The sequence below is a fragment of the Equus quagga genome, chromosome 13, assembly GCF_021613505.1.
Source record: "Equus quagga isolate Etosha38 chromosome 13, UCLA_HA_Equagga_1.0, whole genome shotgun sequence".
Classification (NCBI taxonomy): domain Eukaryota; kingdom Metazoa; phylum Chordata; class Mammalia; order Perissodactyla; family Equidae; genus Equus; species Equus quagga.
In genome coordinates, this window is record NC_060279.1 from 75,930,374 (window position 1) to 75,953,595 (window position 23,222).

Genomic DNA, 23,222 nt, shown 5'->3' on the forward strand with positions numbered 1-23,222 from the left:
TTTATAAAATGTGTTGGGGAGATGATGCAGGTGAGTTATGGGTAGTACTTTATTTTTTTACATTTTTTTATTTTTGAGGAAGATGGGCCCTAAGCTAACATCTGTGCCCATCTTCCTGTGTTTTATATGTGAGGAGACACCACAGCATGGCTTGATAAGCAGTGTGTAGGTCCATGCCCGGCATCCCAACCAGCAAACCCTGGTCCGCCTCAGTGGAGTGTGTGAACTTAACCACTACACCACTGGGCTGTATTATGGGCAATACTTTGGTGAACAGTTTATAGTGTTCCTGGGAAGCTTGGTTCAAATAACTGGCAGTATGTGGTAGTTCTAAGGGGAATGTGGAAGACCGGTCAGCACCTCACCTGGCTGAGGTGGGCCTGCCCTTGCAGCCCACGCTCTCAGTGAAGACGAGCAGAGTGGGACCTGGAGGCCTTCAGTTCCTCTGGGGTCTCCTGCTCCCGATTGGTCAAGCCAGCCTCTTGGGGAATCTGTAGCAGTTACAACTAATCCTCCACTATATATTTTCTGACTGGCTTCTCATGGGCAGTTTTGTTTAAAACAAAGTGGTGGGAGCCAGAAGCAGGATCTTGGCAGTTGCCTTAGTAAGTAAGCTGAGAAGAGTCCGGCGGTGGAACTGAGCTTAATGCAGAGGGGGAGAGAGTGGGTATTTGTTTTAGGAGCTTGGTTGGTGTGGCTGAGTTGTGTCTTTGGCTGTGGGGACTGTCCACTTGGCTCCTTCTGTGGCAGCCATGACTCAGAGATGGAATTGCTATCCTGGCCACTGTGCCCTCTTCTTGCTGTCTCTCCTTTGAGCCAGCTGTGCGAGTCTCTGGCCCCTCGTTCTGCGGGGGAGATGTTCAGCCTTTCCCTGGGCTACCAGGACAGCCCCCTTGGTGGTCTGTTTTCCCCTCGTTTGCTTCTCCTGCAGTTACACTTCGACTTTAGGGAGGGGGTGTGGTGGGGGTGGGGATGGAGCTGGAGGTGGTTGTTGGCCTGTTGTCACAGGATGGTGAGGAAAGCGGATTTATTCTAGATGGCACATCTGGAGGAAGGCTCCGAGAAAGCAGCATTTTGGCGCAGCCTTGAACATGAAAAACAGTGATGCTGACTGTTCTAGCTCCATGACTGTGTTCGTGTGTTATCAGATGTGGTCAAGATCACTCGGAAAAGCAGATGTTTGGGGAAAGAAGATTTTGGATAGATTGTATGAAAATATCTGTAAAGAGCAAATAACATTTTCTGGAATGTGATTTTTTAAATGTACTTTTGAAAATAGTTTAATTTTATTATATTTTTAGGGTTTTTTTCTTTGGCAACACATGAAGGTCCATGGGAAAATTTGACTATACAAAATATTTGCTGTATAGAAAAGGTCTGACTTTTGTTGGATGATAAGAAAGTGTGCCTCAGTTTGTCTGGAAACCCAAAACACACATTTATGAATTTTAGGTTAGCCGCTTAATGAACTGCCTGAAAATTTAAGGTCAGGGTCCAAGATCATGAGCACTGAGAAGCATCCCGGAGATACTGTCGTCAGCTCTCTTGACTCAAGTGAGGAGCCTGGGGGCTTGTCCTCATCCTCTCTGGTTTTGACTCTTGAACTGGAGTTGCACTTTTATTCATTCACAAATCTTGTTGGTTCGAGAGAGGAGAATGCAAAGACAGTGGGAATATAGAGAAGCGGAGGGTGGCTCCTTAGTCTGGGTGGGGGGACGGGCAGGGAAGGGTCCTGAGACTTCATCAGCCCGAGCAGTGAACCACTAGCTTGCTTTCCAAAAGCCTCCTGCCCCTTAAGATACCTTCCGCCAGATGCTGGTAGGGTCCTCCGGAAGCTTTCTCCATATCTTACGTATCCTGTCTTTGGGATTGTTACTTTAACAGATACTACTGCCAGAAGTCTTCTCCACATAAATACAGGAAGCATCAAAGCGTTTGTAAGGACAGAGAACAGTAGATAAAGGGATTAAGTATTGTTTGTGAAGTTGTATTTTAATAGAAAGCATTCATTAGACCTGTGAAAGTACTTAGTGGGCACATTAAATTGATAAAACTGAAACTGTTAGAAAACTAATGGTTAGATAAGTAGCTTTAGGGTTGTTTAAAACATCTAATTTAGGAAAACATGTTGGCGTCAGTTTTATCAATACTATGAGAGTTATTAAAAGCAAGTTAATACATATGCAATTGAAAGTGCCACTGAGTCAGCTTTTTAATTTTTGTGCCAATTTGTCAGTAATGCCACAGAGCCAAGGTTCTTCACTTGGAGCTCACAGATGGGCTCAGGGGCCCAGGGGGTCCTCTGCCGTTGTGTTTTTAGGGATATACGCATTTTTCTAAGAATAATATCAGTAGCTCTCAAAAAATCGCATCAGATCCTCAAAAGATGGTGTGACCCGGGAGGTTTGAGGAGCCCTGCCACAGAGTTGAAGGCATGAGCTCTCGGAGGTCTCTGAGTGGCAGGTGGAGATGGCATGCGCTGCCTGGAGTAAGACGGGCGGCGTGTCCCGGTGTGCTTGTGTCCTAGGTCGAGATCAGTCGGAGAGTGACTCTGGAAAAGCTCCCTCCTGTTCTCGTGCTCCACCTGAAGCGCTTTGTTTACGAGAAGACTGGTGGCTGTCAGAAGCTCGTCAAAAACATCGAATACCCTGTGGACTTGGAAATCAGTAAAGGTACAAATACATAATACATGAGGCGGAAAGCGTTTTTGCTGACAGTACTCCTGGAAATCAGTGAGCTTGACGCTTTAGCATTTCTGTGTAAGGGTGAGATTAAGGAAGTTCTCTTTCATGACTTTTTTTATTTTAAATTTCTTGACATTTAATAGACCTTTATATTAAAATTATCATTAAAATGCCTTTTTAAAAATAAAGGCAAAAATGAATAAACCATGTTATTTCACTAGATTAGAAAAACAGGAGCTTTTGTCCATTAAATTGAACATGACTTTTCTATGAACATTTTATAGGTTAATGGTACAAAGTAATTTTTCTCATAATAAGTGTTAACGACTGTGTTGGCCAGCCTGATTAAATGGACTTTTTGAATGAATTGAGAATGTTTCCCCTAGGCCACTGGGGGTTCCTCTGGCCTGGCTGCAGTGACACACATTACATTCGTGGCACTCTGTCAGCCACAGGTCCCTGGCAGGTGACTGGCGCTCTGCAGCGTGAGCACATGCTTTCAAAAGAGCGCCAGACTCAAGCTGTCATGCTGACAACACAGCTGGAAGGAAGACTCCTTGAAAGCTTCAGAATTTGTGAAAAGTGTATCGTGCAATCCAGAAGCTCGATCGGGAGTGGAAGAAGCTAGCGGTGATTCTGAGAATAGCAGGTTTTCTGGAAAACAGAAGAGAGGTCGTGGGGCCGTCACCCCTGGATCTCGTAGAGGAATAACCCTGTCGTCTCCCTCCTTCCTTCTCTCCCCGCAGCACGGCACCCGCACTCCACTCCTCCCCAGGCCAGGGACTTGGGAACTGTGGGTAGCTGGCTGTGTTCATGGTCAGCCGTGCCTGCACCCCAGGGACCTCGCATTTCCTTCAGCTGAAGATTCAGACTTGGCCACAAGAGTTGCCGTCTTCAGCTGATAGATTTGCCTCTGGGGCCAGTTTACGGCCCGCCCCTCCTCTCGCACTTTGTGCTGCTTCATTCATAGGCAGCATGTTTTTCTAATCCCAGGTGAGACCAGAAAGGGGAAGAAACGCCAGCCGAGAGTCGTGTATTGGTCATCTGTCCTATTTTGCACGGCTGTCAGGAAAGGTAGCGAGCGCAGAGTCCAACAGCGGCCTTTTACCCCAACCCCTGCGTCTTCCCTCACCCCTAAATCAACCATCTTGACTAACTGACTTATATGGTTTTCACAGATTTTATTTGCCTATCTTTTCTTGCTTGTTATATGTATTTTTGTATCAGCTGCCACCTCAGATGCTTTCTAGAAAGAGAAATGACATAAATGAGGACAAGGGGACCTAGCTTAGGTCATGGAGGTGGGGAGCAGAGAATGAACCAGTATTGGCTGGAAGAACAGTCATCTCCAGATGAGCTCTTCCTGGCTTTGGAGTGGGGCTTCTGTGAAGGGGAACTGCGTGCCTTAGGAGCGAGAGGACTTCCGGCCTGCACCGGCTGGGGGACCAGCACCTCTGGCTGGGGAAATCTTCTTACTGTTACTTGATTGAAGTTTTGTGGTCTGACTTCCATGTGAAACGTTTTAATTCTTAGGTCTGCCAGGGCTGCTTCATTCTGTTTTTGTTTTTCAGTGGGCAGCTTTTTTCTTTTCCGTGTTTCAGACATCTGCTTGTAAGGGATTTCTAGCATGAGTCTCATAGGCTCAGTGCACTGCCCATGCTTCTTTCACGGATTGGGTGTGGTCGCGTGTATTAACTGCATTGCACAGTGCGTTTTCCTTATGGGTCAATGTTAATGCTGGTAAAGGGATGGGGTTTTGTTGTGTGTCCTGGCCTGCTGGGCGGTGTCCTTGAGTGGAGGCTGCTGTTAGCCCTTTGCTCCTGTCACTCTGACCTTTCTGCAAGCGCTTTTATAGATTGGAGCTGTTGGTATTTTGTTTTTCAGAGCTGCTTTCTCCAGGAGTTAAAAATAAGAATTTGAAATGCCACAGAACCTACAGGCTGTTTGCGGGTAAGTCAGTCTGTGCATGGTTTCCCTGTTAAAACAATGCTAAAAAGGTTTGCTGCCAGGCACGATTTTGCTGTGGTGCCACTTAACACAGGGAATAGTTTCCTCTATTTGTACCTGTATGGACTTTAGAAGTCAGGAAATCATTTGAAAATATGTGCTTTACCTGACACTTGGTGCTTGGAATTTGACAGAATACCCCTTCTCTCAGCTGAGCCCAACATAAGACCTTGTTGAGCGCGATCGCTTTGGTCTTGGGGTCGGAGGATGAGTTCTAGGCGCCAGCCTGGCAGTGTGAGAAGGCGGCCTCTGCCTGCTGCAGCTGCGCCTGTGGGGGAGAGCTGTGGAGCGGCCGCGATGCCCGGTCGCCAGGGGAGCACGGCGCGGTCGGGTGTGCCCGAGCAGGTGCTCCAGCTGCCGCGGGCCCCTCGGCTGCCGCGCTTCTCCATCAGTCCCGGATCATCCAGTGGCCGAGGGCACAGCCCAGCCCCAAAACTGGGGCCCTGGGACCTCCTTTATCTCCCGGCCTGGAGCGTCCGCTGGGCCCGTTTGTCTGATACACCTCTGTCCTTGCCCTGTGTCCTTCCTCCCGCCTCTCTCTCCTTATAGCTGGACTCATTGTGCCTTTGAGGCTCTCCATCTCCTTTGGTAGCTGTCGTTGTGTTTACTTTTCTGGCTGTGTTTGTTAGACTCTTCTGGCTTCTCTCTCATCCCTTCTTTGTGTTGCCTTTGATGAGCCTGTTTGTAATTTAAAATAACACATGTTGATTGACCCTCACACCTTCGTTGAGCCTTTCTACTGCATGCCTTTTATATATTGTCTCATTTATTCCTTACAGCTGTCCTGAGAGGTCAGTGGTGGTGTCCCCATTTTATAAAAGAGTAAACTGAAACTTAGAGAGGAACGCTCACTGCTCTGTGACCCAAGTGGCAGAGCAGGGCTTCTCTCCTCTACCCTCAGTCCACTGACAAGGCTGTAGGAAGTGGGATTGGGCCCTGCTCAGTGGAGGAGGTCCCTGTGCCGCATCAGAAGGTGTTCGGCCCAGTTGGCTTTCTTTCCACCAGACGCTGTTGCTCTTGACTTTCTTTTCTCCACCAAGGCAGCTGGTCACAGCCCCTCCCAGCCTGTGGGGACCCAGAGAAGGTGGTGACGCACACCTCGCTCTTGTTGGTGTCTCCGGCCCTTCCCTTGCCCTGCCCTGGGCTGGCAGCTCTGAGGCCTACCCCCGAGACCAGAGGAGTCCTCCTGGTCGAGTCCCCAGGCTCCCTGCACTGGGCTCCGAGGCCCAGTGGGTGACAAAGTGGTTCTTTTTGTCTCCCTGCAGCTCTCCCTTGGGGCCTTGCAGGGCAAGGCTGATGATCAAGGGCAAGGGGTAGGAATTCCTTGTCTCCTGGTGTCCAGGGGCCTGGTGTGGGTGCATGTCCCACCCCGGCCGTGACCCAGGGGTCACACCTGAGTTGTTCTCTCCTGCTCTCCTGAGTCCTCATCTTGAGTCTTCTAATCTCAGAAATGAGGTCACTGGTTGGAATTTTCTGTAAAATGTGAGTAAAGAGGTACTTTTTAAAAAGGTTCTGATTGTGGGACCAGAAAGAACAAGGTAGTAAGGCGCGTAAGCTTTTTAAAAACTCAGATGCTGAGTTCTGTTCTGGCAGGTGGGCTCGCCAGGTGTCCGTGACCTGTTACCGCATTAGTTACCAGGCGACTGCCTCAGAAAGCTGAGTGCCGGTCGAGTGCTCTTCTGTTTTGAATTGTGGAGTCAAGGGGTCTTACAGACACCGGCTCCTGGCCAGCCGCCTGGGCCCCTCTTGGTAGGAGGGAAGCGTGCTGTCTGTAATGTCTTCATGACATCTGCCAACAGATTTGTTTCAGGCCTTTCACTAAGGCTTCCTAGTTGAATTAACAGGATTTTTTTTTTTAAGTAAATAAGTGGTATTTTTTCCTGTTAAAACATTGTTATAGAAAAATTGGAAATGTTTTTAAAAGAAAAAAGTAATAACTGTATCACTGCCTCTGTGGGGTCACTCCTCAGCTGTGCGCTCAGCTCAGCTGATGGTCCTGGCGTCCCTCCTGGGACGGGTGCTGTCACCTGGGAGTGGCAATCCAGAGAAAACCTAGCGTTCTCATTTTTCTTCATGTAATATGAGCACGCCAAACGCTCTTAATCTGTTCTGCCAAAAAATTCATCTCATTGTAATCTGCTTCACTAATCTTTCTTTCTAGTGGGTCTTGAGGTTTTTCTGTTTTTTGACTGTTGTAAAATTTTTGTCCGAGATTCAGATAATCTCTTGTCAGCGTCTGGCTGTGGGCTGGCGGAGGGGGCACGCACGTGTTTAGGCCTCGGATGTGCTCTCTAGAGGGCAGCTGCTCTGCTCTGACGCCCTGCTTTCCGGTCCGCTTCTGCAGCGCTGAACATCGAGATGGTTGATAGTCCTTGCCCAGAGGGCTCACAGACGGGACAACCCCATTTGATTGGTGCTTCTTTCGTTGTTTGTGAGGTATCGAATGATTTAAACATGTCGTTAAGATGTATGTGTATAACTTTTTATCGTAAGTTGTTCAGGGGCTTGGAGTTTCAGTGACGTTTCCTTGTGTGATTACATCTCTCCGTCCCCCTGCTTTGGGACGGGGTTCCAGGGGACAGCGCTTAGGAGGAGCAGGCGGTGCGCCAGGTCGCCCTGCCTCTCCGACTGAGCCCCGGCCTCTCTTGCAGTGGTCTACCACCACGGCAGCAGCGCGACGGGCGGCCACTACACCACAGACGTCTTCCAGATCGGCCTGAACGGCTGGCTGCGCATCGACGACCAGATGGTCAAAGTGGTTAACCAGTACCAGGTGGTGAAGCCCACTGCTGACCGCACAGCCTACCTCCTGTACTACCGCCGCGTGGACCTGCTGTGACCACCTGTGTGCTCTGTGTGCCCGACGCCTGCTTCTAGAACACCGACTCTCACTGACTTCCTCCCTCTCTTTAGTGGCTCTTTAGAGAGAAACTTTCTCCCTTTTGCAAAAATGGGCTAGAATGGAAAGGAGACGCCTGGGGGCTTGTGCGCAACATAGTTTGTGTTGACTTCTAACTTCCAAATCAAAATCACTCGGTCGAAACAGACTGTCGGTTGATTTGAGAAAATACACAAAAACCCATATTTCTGAAATAATGCTGATTCCTAAGTAAGAGGGGGAAACTTGCATTTGATTCCCAGTCTAATTGCTTAGTAGAATAAATCCTGCACCAGCAACGACACTTGTAAATTTGTGAAAATGAATTTTATCTTTCCTTAAAAAATAAATTTTTTAATCCATCACACTTTCCTTCCCCACCCTTTAGTTTTTGATAAACAGTAAAAATGAGCCAGTTATCAGAGAAGAAATAGTTCTTACTTCAAAAGAAAAATAAACACAAAAAATAAGTTGCTGGTTCCTAACAGGAAAAATACATTTTAATAATTGTGCGATGAGAAATTGCTTACGTGCACATTGCAGATCAAATATTTGGAGTTAAGCTGTTAGTCACATAGATGGGTGATTGTAACTTTATTGCCGTTAAAAGATTTCAAATTGCTTTCATGCTTCTGTGTACACATAATGACAAATGGGCAAAATAATGAAGGTTGGTCTTTCCTTGAGTCTCTGTGTAATTCCGCTGTCTGCTCTTCTCTAGCGCTGCGTCTCTAATTGTACACAGTTTAGTGACATCTAGGAGTATAAAGTTGTCGCCCATCAATAAAAATCACAAAGTTGGTTTAAAGCTCTGTGTGGGGTTTCTTTGACTGCGAATGCCATTTTCAGAAACTGGAGCTCAGGGGGGCGTGACTGCCCCTCCAGAAGTAAAGTGAGCCTTTGAGCTGCCTGCTGTGTTTGTGAAAGCCGAACCAAGACGCGGGTCATGCTCGTTTAATGTTTCCAGAGGGGTTAACTGTGGTGATTCGGGTAAATGGATTTTCTGACTCTTCAGATAGCTAAAAAGGGGAGATAAAGTCTCCATTCGTTGTTTCTGTCCCCAGCATTGTTGAGTGTCACCAAAGTGGTGGGTTTATGGCTGAGCATCCTTTTAATTGTGTGCCACTGGGGCATCTTAGCAGCACATCTGATGCCACCCTCGGGTTGTGGAAGAAAGCCTTCCTAGACAGAAGAGATGGAGAGGAGAGACGTACACACAGGTCAGGCTGCTCCCCGTGGCTCTTGGGCCTCTCGTGCCCCAGCTTCCAGCCCCGTGCAGGCAACTCATCATAATGTACGGGATCCCCAGAGAAGCGGCTCTACGTGGTCTGAGCCTTTTACCCAAGCTCTTCCTCTTACCATCTTCTGTTCCTAATCATAGCCTTGTGCCACTCCTGGCTTGAGCTAGCTGTTTAAAATTATAGGACAGGCACTGTCCACTTGGCTTACTTAGCTTGTTGTAATCCTGCTCTGATTTGCTTGGCTGACAAGTCATATTATAATTAGTTTCTCATTAAAATAATATACAACTCTTATGTAACATGTGGATTTTGGAAGCCAAATGAACTTTGGGGGAGCAGTAACCCAGCAGTAACTGCACCAGCAGTAACCCAGCCAGTGGTGAAATAACCCCTGTTCTAAAGCACTTCCTTGAGTTTCCGGGCTGTGATACTCTGAGCCCTGTCGTGTCCCATCTGGAGGGAATGGCTTATCTGTCTGAGTACCCACCTCTCTAACTGGTGTTGGTCCTCCGCCCCCAGCAGGGTAAAGTGGCTCTGTTATTTCAAGTTACTGAAGTATCCCCTGCAGTCATAGTGAGCGGCCAGTCAAGAGCAAGGCTGGCTGGTCTGGGAACGCCTTCCACAGGGATCTGGAGCAAGGGGCCGGACGAAGAATGCTGCTGTTGTCACACCAGCCTGCTTCCAAACCTTCAGACACGTCCTGTGTACTTGGATGAGAAAATTTTCCCTCACATAGCATGCAGGGGTTTCTCCATAGTCTTTATGTTGCTAAGGTATCCGTTCTGTCAGTCCCGAAATAGTTTGGAAATGACTGAGACATTGAGAAACTTCCTTGGAAAGATCTCAAGTCTCTCAAAAGTATTTAGAGATGATTTAGGCCCAGTGGGACATTCGGGTGTCCTGGTCACTGTGTAACGTGTAGCAACGATGCATTTGCTGTTGAGGTTGCTGTCCCTGGGGCCCATGGGGACTTGTTCTCAGCCATCTGGTAGCCAGCAGGGGCCTCCTGTGTTAGCCTGCATGTGAGGATGTTTGTTTGAAAGATGAAAGCTAGCTTTGTTTGAAAGAGCGTGCGTAACCCCACGCCCCCTAACGACCCCGACTCTATTTATGACAGAGATGTAGCTTCCCAATTTTGTTTTGCTTCTGCGGGCTGAGCACATTTGGCTGCACACAGGAGCGAAACTCAGAAAGGGACAGGATGCGGAACAAGGAGATGCCCCCTGCAGTTAAGCATTATTTGCATTTGTCCCTGGAGTGAATAATTGGCTCATAGATAAAGAATTAGATCTTTCTAGCAAATCCAGCATTTTCTAGGGTCCCACGTGAATTGTGGGCTTATCCATGTTATCGGTTTTTGAGATTTTTGACCTCAACGTTTAATGTTTTGTGCTGTAATGTTTAGTATTTTTGTAAGTTTCATAGACTGTTTCCCTGTCTTTAAGCCATTTACACTTAGAACTTGGCCCATTAACCTTGGTGTCACGGATACAAATTTAGTGATGCTCCTTCATTAGGATTTGACATGTCTTTATAAGTGGCTTTTCATCCAGTGTGAGTAGGAGGGTATTGTTAGAAGTATATTACAGGGAGATTTTTCTTTAGTGTGTAAGTTTTAGTAATGAACTGAGAAGTTACACAGGGAAGAGTGTAACGAGGTTTCCCTGGTTGGTACATTGCCCAGAGCCGAGAAAGCGCACGAGGCACTACGGGTTCCATCCAGAATGAAAAACGGCCGTCGTTTCATCGTCCTCTGTGTATGACATGGTTCGGCTGCCCGAGCGGCTCTGGCAGCACACTGCTTTCTTTTCTCAGTATGGTGAGTTTCATCGTCTTGGTCTAACGTGCGGGCCACACGAGCAGGAACTCTGTAATCAGAAAACACATCATTTTATGTCTTCCTTAGTGGAAATTTCTGGTTGTTGCTCTCGTAGGCTGCTTGTGCTTGACCAGGCCAACCGGTCAGAAAGCTGAGATTGCGGTCAAAGTCCGTTGCTTTAATTGGCCAAATAAACCGGTGAGTTTAGAATTGAGGCCATCAGCTAACTTGGGTGAGTCAGTGACAGGAAGTTGTTCCCATGTGGACACCTCACTCTAGCCTTTTCTTCAGCTTCTCTTTGGAAGGGCTGAGTCCGTCAGGAGAGACAGAAGACCCGAGACTTTTCTGTTACTTCTCGGGCTCAAGAAAAAAGAAGATTTTGTTGACTGTCCCCAGTGAGGACAGTCACCCATTACACCAATTTCCTCAGGGCCAGTGGATTTAGAAAACATTAGGCAAAATCCGAGTGTTTTAAAAATAGTCAGTGTCTCGCAAGGTCCTGTGTTAATGACCAATCCTACATAGAATTTTGTGTTTTTTCTTTACAGTCAATCATGGCAGATTCGAAGCAGGCATGCCTTCCCGTCATCAACATTTTGTCACTTCCCAGGGTTTTATTTTTTAGCGTTGTTTCTCAGCTTCTGGTCTGACCGTTTGCATCCTTTTTTTCTTCCCCTGTGTTATCCTCTTCTTCACGTTACCCCAGTTTTCAGTGATTGTTTTTTTTTTTTTTTTGGTGAGGAAGCTTGGCCCTGAGCTAACATCTGTTGCCAATCTTCCTCTTTTTTTCCTTTTTCTCCCCAAAGCGCCAGTACATAGCCATAAATCCTAGTTGTAAGCCTTTCTAGTTCTGCTGTGTGGGATGCTGCCACAGCTTGGCTTGAAGAGACGTGTGTAGGTGTGTGCCCAGGATCCAGACCAGCGAACCCTAGGTCGCCAAAGTGGAGCATATGAACTTAACCACTATGCCACTGGACCAGCCCCTGACCATTCCCATCTTATTTGTACCTTATGGAGAACAATTTATTTGCTTGAGAAATGAAATTCACTCCATAGCCGGGCTTCACCTTGGTGTTTGTTCTTGTAAGGAGTAAAGGAACAAACGTGTGATCCCCTTTCACTCTCTTATCTTCTCCCTACGCCCAGGACAGGGCATCTTGTCGCTAGCCAGTGTGGATGTCTCGGGCTGTGTGCTGATCGTCATGAGGGAGAATTGACTGAGCACTGATTCACTGAACACAGTACCACTTTGTCAGGCGGTCTTTCCGTGGAAACAATTGGCAAGTAAACGTTGAAATCACTGTTACTCGCATTAGAGAAGATTCACGCAGCCGGCTGCGGTGGTGTTTACAAAGGATTGTGTTTTGACTGGAGGCATACTGAGGGACGGCGTCTAAGATACTTCCATTTGAAACTGTTATAAACTGCATTTTCTCCCAGACCCCCATTTAAGTGCTGGCACTTTGTCGTATTTATCATGGTTGGGAAAGTATCGTTTGTTTCCTAACGAGTACAATATAGGGTAACTTTGTTTCTTCTGCTGTACCAAACCCCTAACATGCATTGCTGCATTTGCGGAGTTCTGGATGGACTTCCCAAGGAATGCCTGTGTCCCTGTCGGCACACTGGGCAGCTGGATAAACCTCAACCCTAGATTTTTGTCTTGTCTTTTTTTTTTTTTTTTGGTAACATCTTCACCCACCCAGACTGTGTTTTGGTTTGTGTTGTCGGCCATCGGCATGGTTTTCAGTGTTCGGGATAGCCCTGGATTCCGGGGTTTGACGAATCTGACGTTGGGCTTCCTGCCTGTCCTTCAAAGCAAGCAAATCTCTTGACATATTTTCTGAGTATTTGGGGATTCTCTAGATGATCTAAGAAAAAAAATTTTCCTCTGCTTTAAAAAAAAAAAAGATTGAAAGCCTCCTGTGTAAGATGTGGATTTACTTGCTGATCTGAAAACGGACTGCCCGTCCTTGCTCCTTCCCGGGGCTCCTCGGGGGGCGGCTCTGGGCAGGGTCGAGGCTGTCGACCTGTGCCTGTCCTGGCACAGGCAGCTGTGTGTTCACTGCTGCTTCCGCGGCTGCTGAGAGCAGAGGGCAGCTGCCCCACTGCTTGCTGGATCCCGTGCAGCGTGAAGCCTTGTGCTCCTGCGCTCTGCAGGGGGTAGGTCGTGCCTCTCAGCCTCCCGGGGAACGTCCTCCCTCTGCCCCGTGAGGCCAGCGAGGGGTCCTCCGAGGGAGTGGTGCACGGACAGGAGATTTGTCCTCTTTTGAAAAGGTGTAAATTAACTTTGCAGTGAATAAAGTTGACTTTTTAGAAAGATAGCCCCTGTTTCCTGTGGCTTTAAATGCTCCTTGCTGCACTGGGGCCACACCTCCCAGAGCAAGCAGCACAGGCTCCACGGGAGCCCTCTGCCTGGGCTGCGACCAACCATGAGGTTCAGGACCCAGAGCACTTCCACATTGGGACCGGGCACTCAGAGCAGAGTCCTCTGGTCACCCTGGGGCGCCCCCTGAGCACCTCTCTCCAGCTCCTCCAGCTCCTCCACTTCCCCTCGCCTCTCAGGGACACCCTCCGCCTTTGGCTGCGGGCTTAGCATATTTTTAAGCTGTTCATGATAGCCAAGACAGAGGGCTTCCTATGGACCAGGCCCGCTTCTGAGCTCTTTACAGGCATCAGGCTCCCTGATCACCCCACGAGGACCTCCTGTCTGGTGGCACAGTGGGGAGTTGTTCTGCTCAGAGTCCCGGCACTGTGCTGCGGGCAGGCGCTCCCCGTCTCGCTCCTGCGGCGGGCCCTGCTTGCTGAGCTCCGTCCCTGGCACTTGGTGAACTGGGGCGGCAGGCAGGGCCGGGGATACTGCAGAGAAACGCAGGGAAACTGCACAATCCCTCAGTGCCTGCAGCATGAAATCAAAAACAACTTGTTTGTGGTGCCTCAGAGGCGATCGGTGCGTCGGGATGAAGCTGAACATCTCTGCCCCAGCCCGGCTGCCAGAAAGTCATTGAAGGCGACGATGAACGCAGACTGTCCGTTTTGTGAGAAGCGTATGGCCACAGAAGTTGCTGCTGATGCTCTGAGTGAAGAAGGGGAGGGTTTCGTGGTCCGGACCCGTGGTGGGGCCACAAACAAGGCTCCCCCTGGAGCAGGGGGCCTTCACCCACGGCCTGTCCGCGGGCCTTTGAGGAAGGGGCGTTCCTGTTACAGAGCGAGGAGGCTGGAGAAAGAAAGCGCAGCTCTGTGCGGGCTTGCGTTGTGGATGCCAGTCTGAGCGTTCTCAACTTGGTCGTTGTAAAAAAGGGGAGGAGGATGTTCCTGGACTCACGGATGCTACTGTGCCTCGTCGCCTGGGCCCAGAAGAGCCAGCAGAATCCGCAGACTTGCCAGTCTCTAAGGAAGCTGACGGCCGCCAGCATGTTGTGAGAAAGCTTCTCGAGAAAGAAGGTGAGAAACCCAGGACCAAAGCACCCAAGGTCCGGCGTCCTGCGACTCCACATGTCCTGCGGCGCAAACGTCAGTGTACTGCTCTGGAGAAGCAGCGTCCTCAGAAAATAAGGAAGAGTCTGCAGAGTATGCTGAGCTTTTGGCCAAGAGAACGAAGGAGGCCGAAGAAAAACACCAGGAACAGATTGCCAAGAGACTGAGGCTGTCCTCTGAGTCCAGTCAGGAATGAGATTTTCTAAGGGTAACAAATAAATCAGATCAGACATCAAACAACAACAACGAAGTAATGAAATGATTAAAAACTGGGGTGCAGAAGCCATACTCACCCTGCACTAACGGTCATGTGGCCTTGGGGGCGTGGCCCAGTGTCTGTCTAGGAAGTGGCTGTGGTGGTGCTGCCACACCGAATCGGGGACAGGAGTAGGCACGGTGTAATGGGTGTGACCTCTTAGCACCGCGTGGGGCTCAGCGAGCCCTGGACACTGGTGGCTCCTCTGATGTTGGAGGAGGAGCTGGGCCACGTTCTCCAGGCGAGCCCCGGACCAGGAGCCCTGGCCGAGTGGGCCCTTCCCACAGGAAGCCTAGCTCAGGGCCGGGCCAGGTCCTCCTTTCTGACAACTCGCCTTTCCAATCTCCCCCTTTTACCTACTGTGACCTTTGACCCTGCTTGCCTGTCCCCTCATTTGAGTTCTGCCGTCCTGTCAGTTGGGGATGCATCTGTTCAACCCAGACGGGTGGATGTTGCCTGCTACCTGGTCAGGGTTCACCAGGAGAGGTATATGTTTCTTTCTGGCCAAATTTCCCCTAAAAGCGTGAATGTCTGGACTGTGGGCAAACCAGCGAAGTGATCCCGACCAGCCCAGTAGAAAAGTTGTACTCCCGCTGTCTTCCTCTCATTCAGATGTGGAATCAAGGGTCGGCCACACATCCGTGCATTCCATTTTTCTGTTCCTACTCTTCTTTGCAGCTGTAATGGGACTTCTTTTAAAACTAAAAGTCACCAGTGCACAGGAGATAAACCAGGTCAAAGACCGCCTCCAGCCTAAGATTTGAAGCAACCTAAGATTTGTTTCCAAAGAAATAGAAATATAAAACTTCAGCTCAGCCCCGTTTACGACTAAGGAGAGAGCACGCACTTCGATAAACACAGCAAACCGCTGGAAGCTTTAGGTCTGTGTGTGCCCAGCCCCGGGCAGGGAGGGCTGAGGCTGTGGGGAGGCAGAGGGGATGGAGGAGAGGAGAGGAGAGACACCTAGAGCGGGGAGGAGCCTGGTCCTGGGGGCGCGGTGGGTGCTGACGGCCACCGCGGAAACCAGTTTCGTGTACACTTGCCTCCTGCCCTCTGCAGGAAAGCAGCTAGTCCTTCTCTTCTAGAAACACTTTGCTCTGAAATTGTCAGGGTCTCAGCGTCTTCAACACAGTTCGTGTGTTAGACATTTGGAGGTGCCGTCTGCTTGGCCCGAAAGCCTGTTGGATGTTCCCAGGCGGGCGGGCCGCCTGACTTCCTGTGGCATTGGGTGGTTGAAGTCCCCGACTTCAGATTGCACTGCAAAACCCATATTGACTTCTGAGTCATCTTCTCCTGAAACCAGATCGATGTCAGTGTTTTGGTCTCTTTAGTCCTAACGGCGATGGTATAATAGGAGTCAAAGGGAAAATAAAATTCCCTGAGAGATTCTCAGCCGGCTCTCCCGCCCCTTGGCTCGGAGCCTCAGAGCCCTCTCCCTGGAGCAGTAGCCGCAGCACAATAGGCTCGCAGGTCCAGCCAGAGCATCGCTCTGGCCCGTTTGTGCCCTGGACCGGATGGAATTAAGTTGTGGCTCAAGCCGAGCACCAGCCAGCAGTGTCAGCTGCTCAGGACTGACCTCCTGGCCCACTGAGCGATGACCCACCCGCGCCGACGCCCCGGAGCAGGTCTGCAGCCGCCTGAGCCAGCAGGGCGGGGCCGAGCCTGCCCCTTTTCACGGAAATGATGAGCTCTCCAGAAATGATGAGCTCTCCAGTCGGGGGTGCCAGAGCAGTAAAACCTGGGGGGCCGTCAGTGGCAGCCTCGCTCACTTGCCACGGCGGTGGCTTGGAAAATATTGCGAAAGAGAACGGAGTGGCTACCATGAGTCTGCACATTCATATGACTTGGAATCCCCCAAAACCAGACCTTTTCATTTCACTTGAGTCAAAGTGATACTTTGTGGACTAAAACGTCCTGTCCTACTTAAGCGGGAGTGGTGGCAAGGGCGCTGATGTCGCGCCTTGCGGAGTGTGGGGCTGGCTGGGGTTGGAGCGGAGGATGACTGACGGATGGCTAAGCGCACTAGCCGGAAATGGACTTGTGCTTACTTACACCGCCATGTAAGCGTGTGGAGCATTTCCAGTGCCCCTGAGCTCCCTCCCTGTCCCTGCCTCATCCCTAATTGTCACCAGTACCTGACATCTGTTATACGTCAGTTTCTCGCTCTTGGCACCATGGACATTTGGGGCCAGTAATGCTATATAGTGGGGCCATCCTGTGCATTGTAGGAGGTTTAGCAGCCTCCTGGCCTCCTCCCACTGGATACCAGGAGCATTTCCCCTCCAGTGGTGACAGCCAGATGTTTCCAGTCATTGCCAAAAGTCTCCTGGGGGCCAAAATCACCCTGGTTGAGAACCACTGCCAAGACCATTTTGACTGTTTTGAGCTTCCCATAAATGGCATCGAACAGTATGTGCTCATCATGTCTTTTTTCACTCAGCGTTATTTCTCTGCAGTCCATCCACGTGGTTGGTTGTCCCAGTCATTTGTTCTTTTTCATTGCTGAGTAGTATTCCATTATAGGAATAGACCACAGTGTATTTGAGTGTGCTGTTGGTGGTGGGCAGTCCAGGTAGGGCCGTCAGGAAGAAGGCCCTGAAGGTTCCCGCACTTGTCTTTGGTGCACACGTGCGCTTGTGTTTCTTGGGTACGCACTCAGGAGTGGAAGTGCAGGTTCCTGGGGTAGGTGTATGTTTAGCATCAGTAGACACTGTCACACAGTTTTCCAAAGTGATTGTACCAATTTCCACTCCTACCAACCGGTCATGGGGCTCTGGTCCAATTTTAAGTGCACTGCAGGGTCAATGTAGTCCTTTTGATGGGCTCAAAGTCGCTTTGTGTTGAAATTACAGTAGAGGGTTTAAACACACAGAAACATATCCAGAGGATGCCAGTTTTAATAACAGTATACCCACTAATAAATTATTCTCCAGATGGGAAGCTCTCATAGTTCAGAAGGATATAAAACAGGTCTTTCCTTCCTGGGGACCATTTCTTGAATGCTCACCGCCTAATCGAACACCACACTAACCATGTGACATTATGTCTTCACACTATATCACCCTAAGCGTCACCAAGATCTTAGGAGGAATTAAGTTGTGAGGGCGGGATTAGTCCCATTTATAAATGAGGAAACTGAAGCTTGGCCGGTGGTGGTTTGCAAAGTCACCACGTTTTACCCACCGCACACGTCTCCTCTCTCCCCTCCCTGCTCCCATTCCCTCTGCGAGGTGGGTGGGATCTGGTGCCCGCCTGCTCTGGATGGGCTTTGCGTGAGTGACAGGTGCAGCTGGCGCAGGAATCCTGTTCACCCTGCTGCCCACCAGGACGGTGACCAGCTGTACCGAGGGGCCCGGGCTGATGAGACACAAGTCCGCCTTTCATGTCCATCGTGCATTTGCCACCTTGAAAGCAATTCCCAAAGCGCAGGGCAAAGGAACCCCAAACAAACTGAAAGGAAGTCCGCTTGTCCACATCGCCAGCGGTTGTCTCTGTTGTCTCAGCAGTCTTTTTTTATTCTCTCAATCTTTCTATTTGTATACTCTAATTTTTCTACAGTGAGCAATTTTTACTTTCTAAATTTAGAAATACTTTCTCCTCTGTGTCTCCCACCCTGGTGTGGCCTGCCCAGGAAAGGTGCTGGAGCCCCGCTTGTCCTCTGCTTCTCTGCCGACCCAGGGTCCCAGGTTCTCCAAGGCTCACGGTTTGGCCGTGTAGCAACCCAAGGGGCGTCTTTTGATTCCAATCCTTGGGGAATGCATCTGCCAAGCCTATACCCTCTTGGAATTCAAGCCCTGAGTTCAGAATTACCATGAGATTCAGTTGCATGCCCTCGAAATTCCACCAGCATCTAACTCCATACATAAAATACAGACACACAAGCCCCATGGGCACCGGGCACTGTTCCATCAGGATGAGTTCACACAAACAAACCCCAAACCTAGGGATTAAATTCTCCTTTAAATACTCGAGAGTTTCCAACTTCTGGAAAAAATATGCCTGGGAAAAATGTCTTTGGGGTTTCATCAAACCCTTGGAAAATAATCTGAAGACATTTTTCCAAACCCTAGATGGCTCCAGCCTGGATCCTAATTGGTACTTAATAACTATGTCTATAAGGGCTTTCTCTGTCTATTCTTAGTTCTGTCAATGGCTAAGGAGACCTCTGTGCTGAGAGTTTATCCTGGCGCAATGGGGTCTGGGGCTCACGTTGCTCTGGCCAGTCTCTCTCCGCAATCACAAAACAGCCCCCTTTTTCCCCCCAAAATCCTTGCCCCGAGTCCACTATCAGTCATTATCAGAATCAAGTCTTGGGTCAATTTCAAGTGCATCGATTCATTCATCAACCGGTTACTGGGCACCGACTCGGTGCCAGGTTTTGCTTGCAGTTTTAGGAAGATCAAAAATGAAAAGAGGTGGCATCTTGACGGCTCCGTTCCGGCAGAGTCCACAGTCAGTGGGAGGAGGCAGGAGCCAGGTGAGAGGGCAATGGTGAATGCTCGAGTTACGGAGCAGACAAAATGAAATGTAGAAACCGTGCACGAGTTCTGTGAGATTTACAGCTCAGCATTTCATTGGGGGGGGGGGGGGTGCTATTGTAACTGGCAGTATTCTTAAAATTTCAGTTATCAATTGTTTATTGCTAGTACGTAGAAATATGGTTAATTTTTGTATGTTGGCTTTGTTTTCTGAGACTGCTAAACTCATTATCCCTATAAGCTTCTTTTCTAGGTTCCTTAAGATTTTCTACATAGACAGTGCTGTATGCAAATTAGGGACAGTTCTGTTTCTTCCTTTCCAGTCCGAACGCCTCTGATGTCTTTTTCTTGCAATATTTCTCCGGCTGGGCCTTCCAGTAAAATGTGGCACAGGAGGGGTGAGGAGGTATGTTCTTGCCTTGTTTCTGACCCTAAGCGAAGGCGTTCGGCCTTTCATCATTAACATACCTGCCGTGGGGTTTGGGTATATCTTCTTGATCAGATTAAGGAGGTTCCTATTAATGCGAAGTTTTCTGAGAGTTTTTATCATGAATGGACGTTGAATTTTGTCAAATGGTTTTCTGCACCAATTGGTATGACTTCCCCTCGCCTGGGCCCACGGGCACCCCCCGGCTTCCCTCCACATTTTGTGTGTGGAGCTGAATTTCCGTCTGCTCTAAACGGGAAGAGTGGAGAAGGTCAGAGTGGAAGGCTTCTCGGGGAGCTTGCCAAGTCCTGTCCTGTTACAAATGGAGAAACCCAGCAGCAGAGAGGAAGAGCGTGGCAGAGCCAAGAGCCCAGCTGGGACTCCCGCCTCCCAGGGCTGTGCCGTTCTGACACGAGGCACCGGTGTGCTTGACCCCAGGGGGCCTGAACGACGCGGAAGGCGGACAGAGTGTGAGTTATCCAGGGAGTGAAAGCGTTCGGGTCAGGCACACACAGCCAAGAATCTATATTTTAAATACGAGTAACAGCTGTTGTTTCTTAGATGCTTACCTGCACACTGACAATCTGCACTCACCGAACCCTCTCCCTGATCTCCACAGCAGCCCTGGGCCGCGCATCATGCTCACTGTCCTCACTGACAGAGGAGGGGGTGAGGCCCAGAGAAGGGAAGTGACTTTCTCCAGGACACACAGCCAGGAAGTGCTATGGCAAGGATTCGAACCCAGGCCCATTTTTATGGTGACTCCTGGCCAGGATAAATTAAAAAAATAAAATTCTGAAGACATGTCTTCCAGGTAAACACGGTGGACGGGCTTGTTGTCCAGTGGCGGGCTTGCAGAGTGTCAGGCTTCTGTTGATCCCGGCTCTTCTGGGCTCAGCCAGCAGTCGGCCACCGTGTCAGCAAACACTTCACAGAGACCGCGTCGAGAGGCGAAGAGCCAACGCTCTCTCAGATGACTTCCATCTCTTGATGGGAAATGTTAGTAAGAAGAATTACCCTTGAAAAGCTTGTACGTTTATAGGGTTTTGATTAAGGATTCTGGGAAGCCAGAGACGTCTTTCCGCGTGGAGAGCTGCCATTTCTCCACCAAGGCTGGCTCCTTCTGCAGATGGAGCAAGATCACGTCACTCATGGGAACTTTGTGACCTTCTCTTCCGCTGACCCGGCCCAGTCTTGGTCAGCAAGGCTGACTCAGAGAGGTCCGGATCCCGGCCCCTTCCCTAGGGCTTGGAAGGAGGTGGGACCAGCCATTCCCTGACTCCCTGTCATGAGGGTTAATCTCAGAAACAGGCCATGGGGGGCGGGCCACTGCGGGACCCCATGCAGGCTGTGGATGTGCACCGAGAGCACTGCATCCCCGGCGGTCTCCGGCACGCCTGTACAGCTGCAACTGGGTGCATTTGGTTGCTGTTGTCAGTTAAACAGCAGCGCGCTTCTCTCTGCCCTCCGTTCATGATGAGCACAGAGCGCGCGGCTACAGGTGTGGACAATGCAGCTGGTACATCTCCTTCTGCTCCACGTTCACAGGAAGCTCTGCTCTTGCAAGTCACCTGACAGCCGTCGTCCTGCGTTTGACCGTGCATGGAGGCCGGGGGGAAGCTCCTGGCTTGCAAACGCCCCGGCCGTCCCTCCTCTCTCTGGTCTGAGGATTCCCCATCACTTATTTTTCCTTCACTCCCTCTGTCCCTTCTTTCCTGTTTTTTTTTTCTCCTCTTTCCTCCTTCTCATTTTTCTTTCATTTTCCTATTTTACACATTTCCCCCTAAAGTAACACATGCTCACTTTAAACATTTTTGTTAGGAACATAACAGTAGGGAAAAAAAAACCCCGCTGTAGTCTCATCATTCACATGCACGCATATTTCTTTTTGGCCTCTTTGTATTCCTTTTTTTCTTTATATATTTAGGATTGTACCCTTGATATGATGCCGTTTTCTTCTGTATTTGCTTAATATATTTCCCAGGCCACGGGAAACACCATCGTTTTTAGTGGTTGCTCTGGGGATTTCACCATGCATCTTTAACGTACCGTGACCTACTCAGAGTTAGTGAATTCCTCCAGGAAAATGCAGGAGCCCAGCCGCGGTCTGTCCATCTGCTCCCGCTCCCCCACACTCAGCGCTGTTGTAGTCACACACAGCGTCATAAAACCAAGAACTCTGTGTTATAGTATTTGCTTTAAACAATCTGATTTATCAATTTCTTCTTTTACGGATTGTGCTTTTGATAACCGTATCTAAGAAATCATTGCCTATCCCAAGGTCACAGAGTTTCTCCTGTGTTTTCTTCTAGCAGTTTTATAGTTTTAAGTTTTACATTTAGTCTATGATCTGATGGAGTTAATTTCTGTGTATGGTGTGAGGGATAGATCAAAGTGCATTTTTGCGTGTGAATATCCGATTCTTCCAGTACTTTTTTATTGAAGATACTCTCCTTTCCCCATCAAATTTGCCTTTGTGCTTTTGCAAAAAAATAAATAAATAAAAGACCGTATATGTTTGGGTCTGTTTCTAGACTCTTGTTTCCATTTTCTCGGTCTGTTTGTCTCTCCTGTTACCAGTCCTGCACTGTCCTGCTCACTGTTTTATAACGACAGTCTTGAATAGGAATGTAAATCTTCTAACTTTGTTCTTTTTTCAAAGTTGTTTTGACTATTTTGCAGTCTTTGTATTTCCATGTGTATTTTAGGATCTGCTGGTTAATTTCTACCAAAAAAAAGTTTGCTGGGATTCTGATTGGGATTACATTTAAGCTATAGATGGAGTTGGAGAGTTCCTCGGGTTCTGCTCCACGAACAATGTACTTCTCCGTTTCTCTGGGTCTTTAATTTCTCTCAGCAGCGTTTGTAGTTTTCAGTGCACAGGTCCTGTTCCTCTTTTGTCAGATGTAATAAGTGTTTCATATTTCGTATTTTGTAACTCTTGCAAATGGCATTTTTAAATTTCACTCTCCAACTATGATTTTCGTTTGTCTATTTCTCCTTTCAATTTTATAAGTTTTTGCTTTAGGTCTTTTAAAGCTCTATTATTAGGTATGTACACAGTAGGAATTTTGTATATTCTTAATGAGTCAGCCTTCTTATCATTATGATAAGTTCCTCTTTATTCCTGGAAATATTCCTTGTTCTGAGGTCTACTTTTGATTAGCGTAGCATGTTGGATGGTACACATTTTTCCCTCCCTTTGCTTTTGGCCTATCTATATCTTTGTATCTAAAGTTGGTTTCTTGTAGACAGCATAGTCTCACCCTGCTTTTTCATACAATCTGACAACTTCTGCATTTTAATTGGAGTTTTTAGACCATTTGCATTTAAGATGAATATTAATATCGTTTGGTGAAAACCTGCCATTTTGCTATTTGGTTTCAATTTGTCTTATCTCTTCATTACTTTTTTCTTGTTTTTCTTGTCTTCTTTTAGATTAATTACGTAAATTATCTGATTACAATTTATCTCTATTATTGACTTGCAGATTTTTTAAAAAGTTGAAATTTCACTAGGGATGTATAGAAAGTGGAGATTTTCCCTAAAACAGTGAGACAATCAGCAGATGACTGGTTTAGGAAAAGGTCAGTATTAGTAATGCATGCTTGGATGTACCTCTGGTACATTAGGAAACATTGTGTGTGTTACCTAATGTGTGTTAACATAATGTGTTACCGTTAGGAAACATTGTGTGTGTTACCTAATGTGTGTTAACATAACGTGTTACCGTTAGGAAACACAACACACCTATACCAGAAGCTGAGTGTATTTTGTCCCCTAAGTTCACAACTGTGGTGTCTATGGTTTGAATCATCAAAGGAGCCAGGCAGGAAGTTCTGGAAATTTGGGAGAAATGAGGTATTGGGCTAAAAGCCCAGCCATCAGGAATGATGTGCTCACCTCTGCTCCACTTTCCCCACTGGTTCTCCTCCTCCCCTTGTGCTGGGCCTCT

General features: G+C 48.5%; 1 protein-coding gene and 1 pseudogene across 2 annotated transcripts in view; both read left to right on the top strand.

The window, feature by feature from the left end:
• USP10 (ubiquitin specific peptidase 10) overlaps window positions 1–8,362 on the top strand; it is a 70,565-nt gene extending 62,203 nt beyond the window's left edge. Inside the window, exons 12-14 of one of the 2 annotated variants that reach the window (XM_046681842.1) lie at window positions 2,528–2,672; window positions 4,569–4,634; window positions 7,343–8,361. In XM_046681842.1, the coding sequence (XP_046537798.1) occupies window positions 2,528–2,672; window positions 4,569–4,634; window positions 7,343–7,530 (399 nt within the window). In that variant the 3' untranslated portion in view covers window positions 7,531–8,361. Of the gene's footprint in view, window positions 1–2,527; window positions 2,673–4,568; window positions 4,635–7,342 lie in introns of both variants that reach the window. The other variant, XM_046681843.1, reaches the window with a different exon arrangement.
• A 4,875-nt stretch (window positions 8,363–13,237) lies between these two features.
• Window positions 13,238–22,912, top strand: LOC124249535 (40S ribosomal protein S6-like; annotated as a pseudogene).
• The last annotated feature ends 310 nt before the right edge of the window (window positions 22,913–23,222 follow it).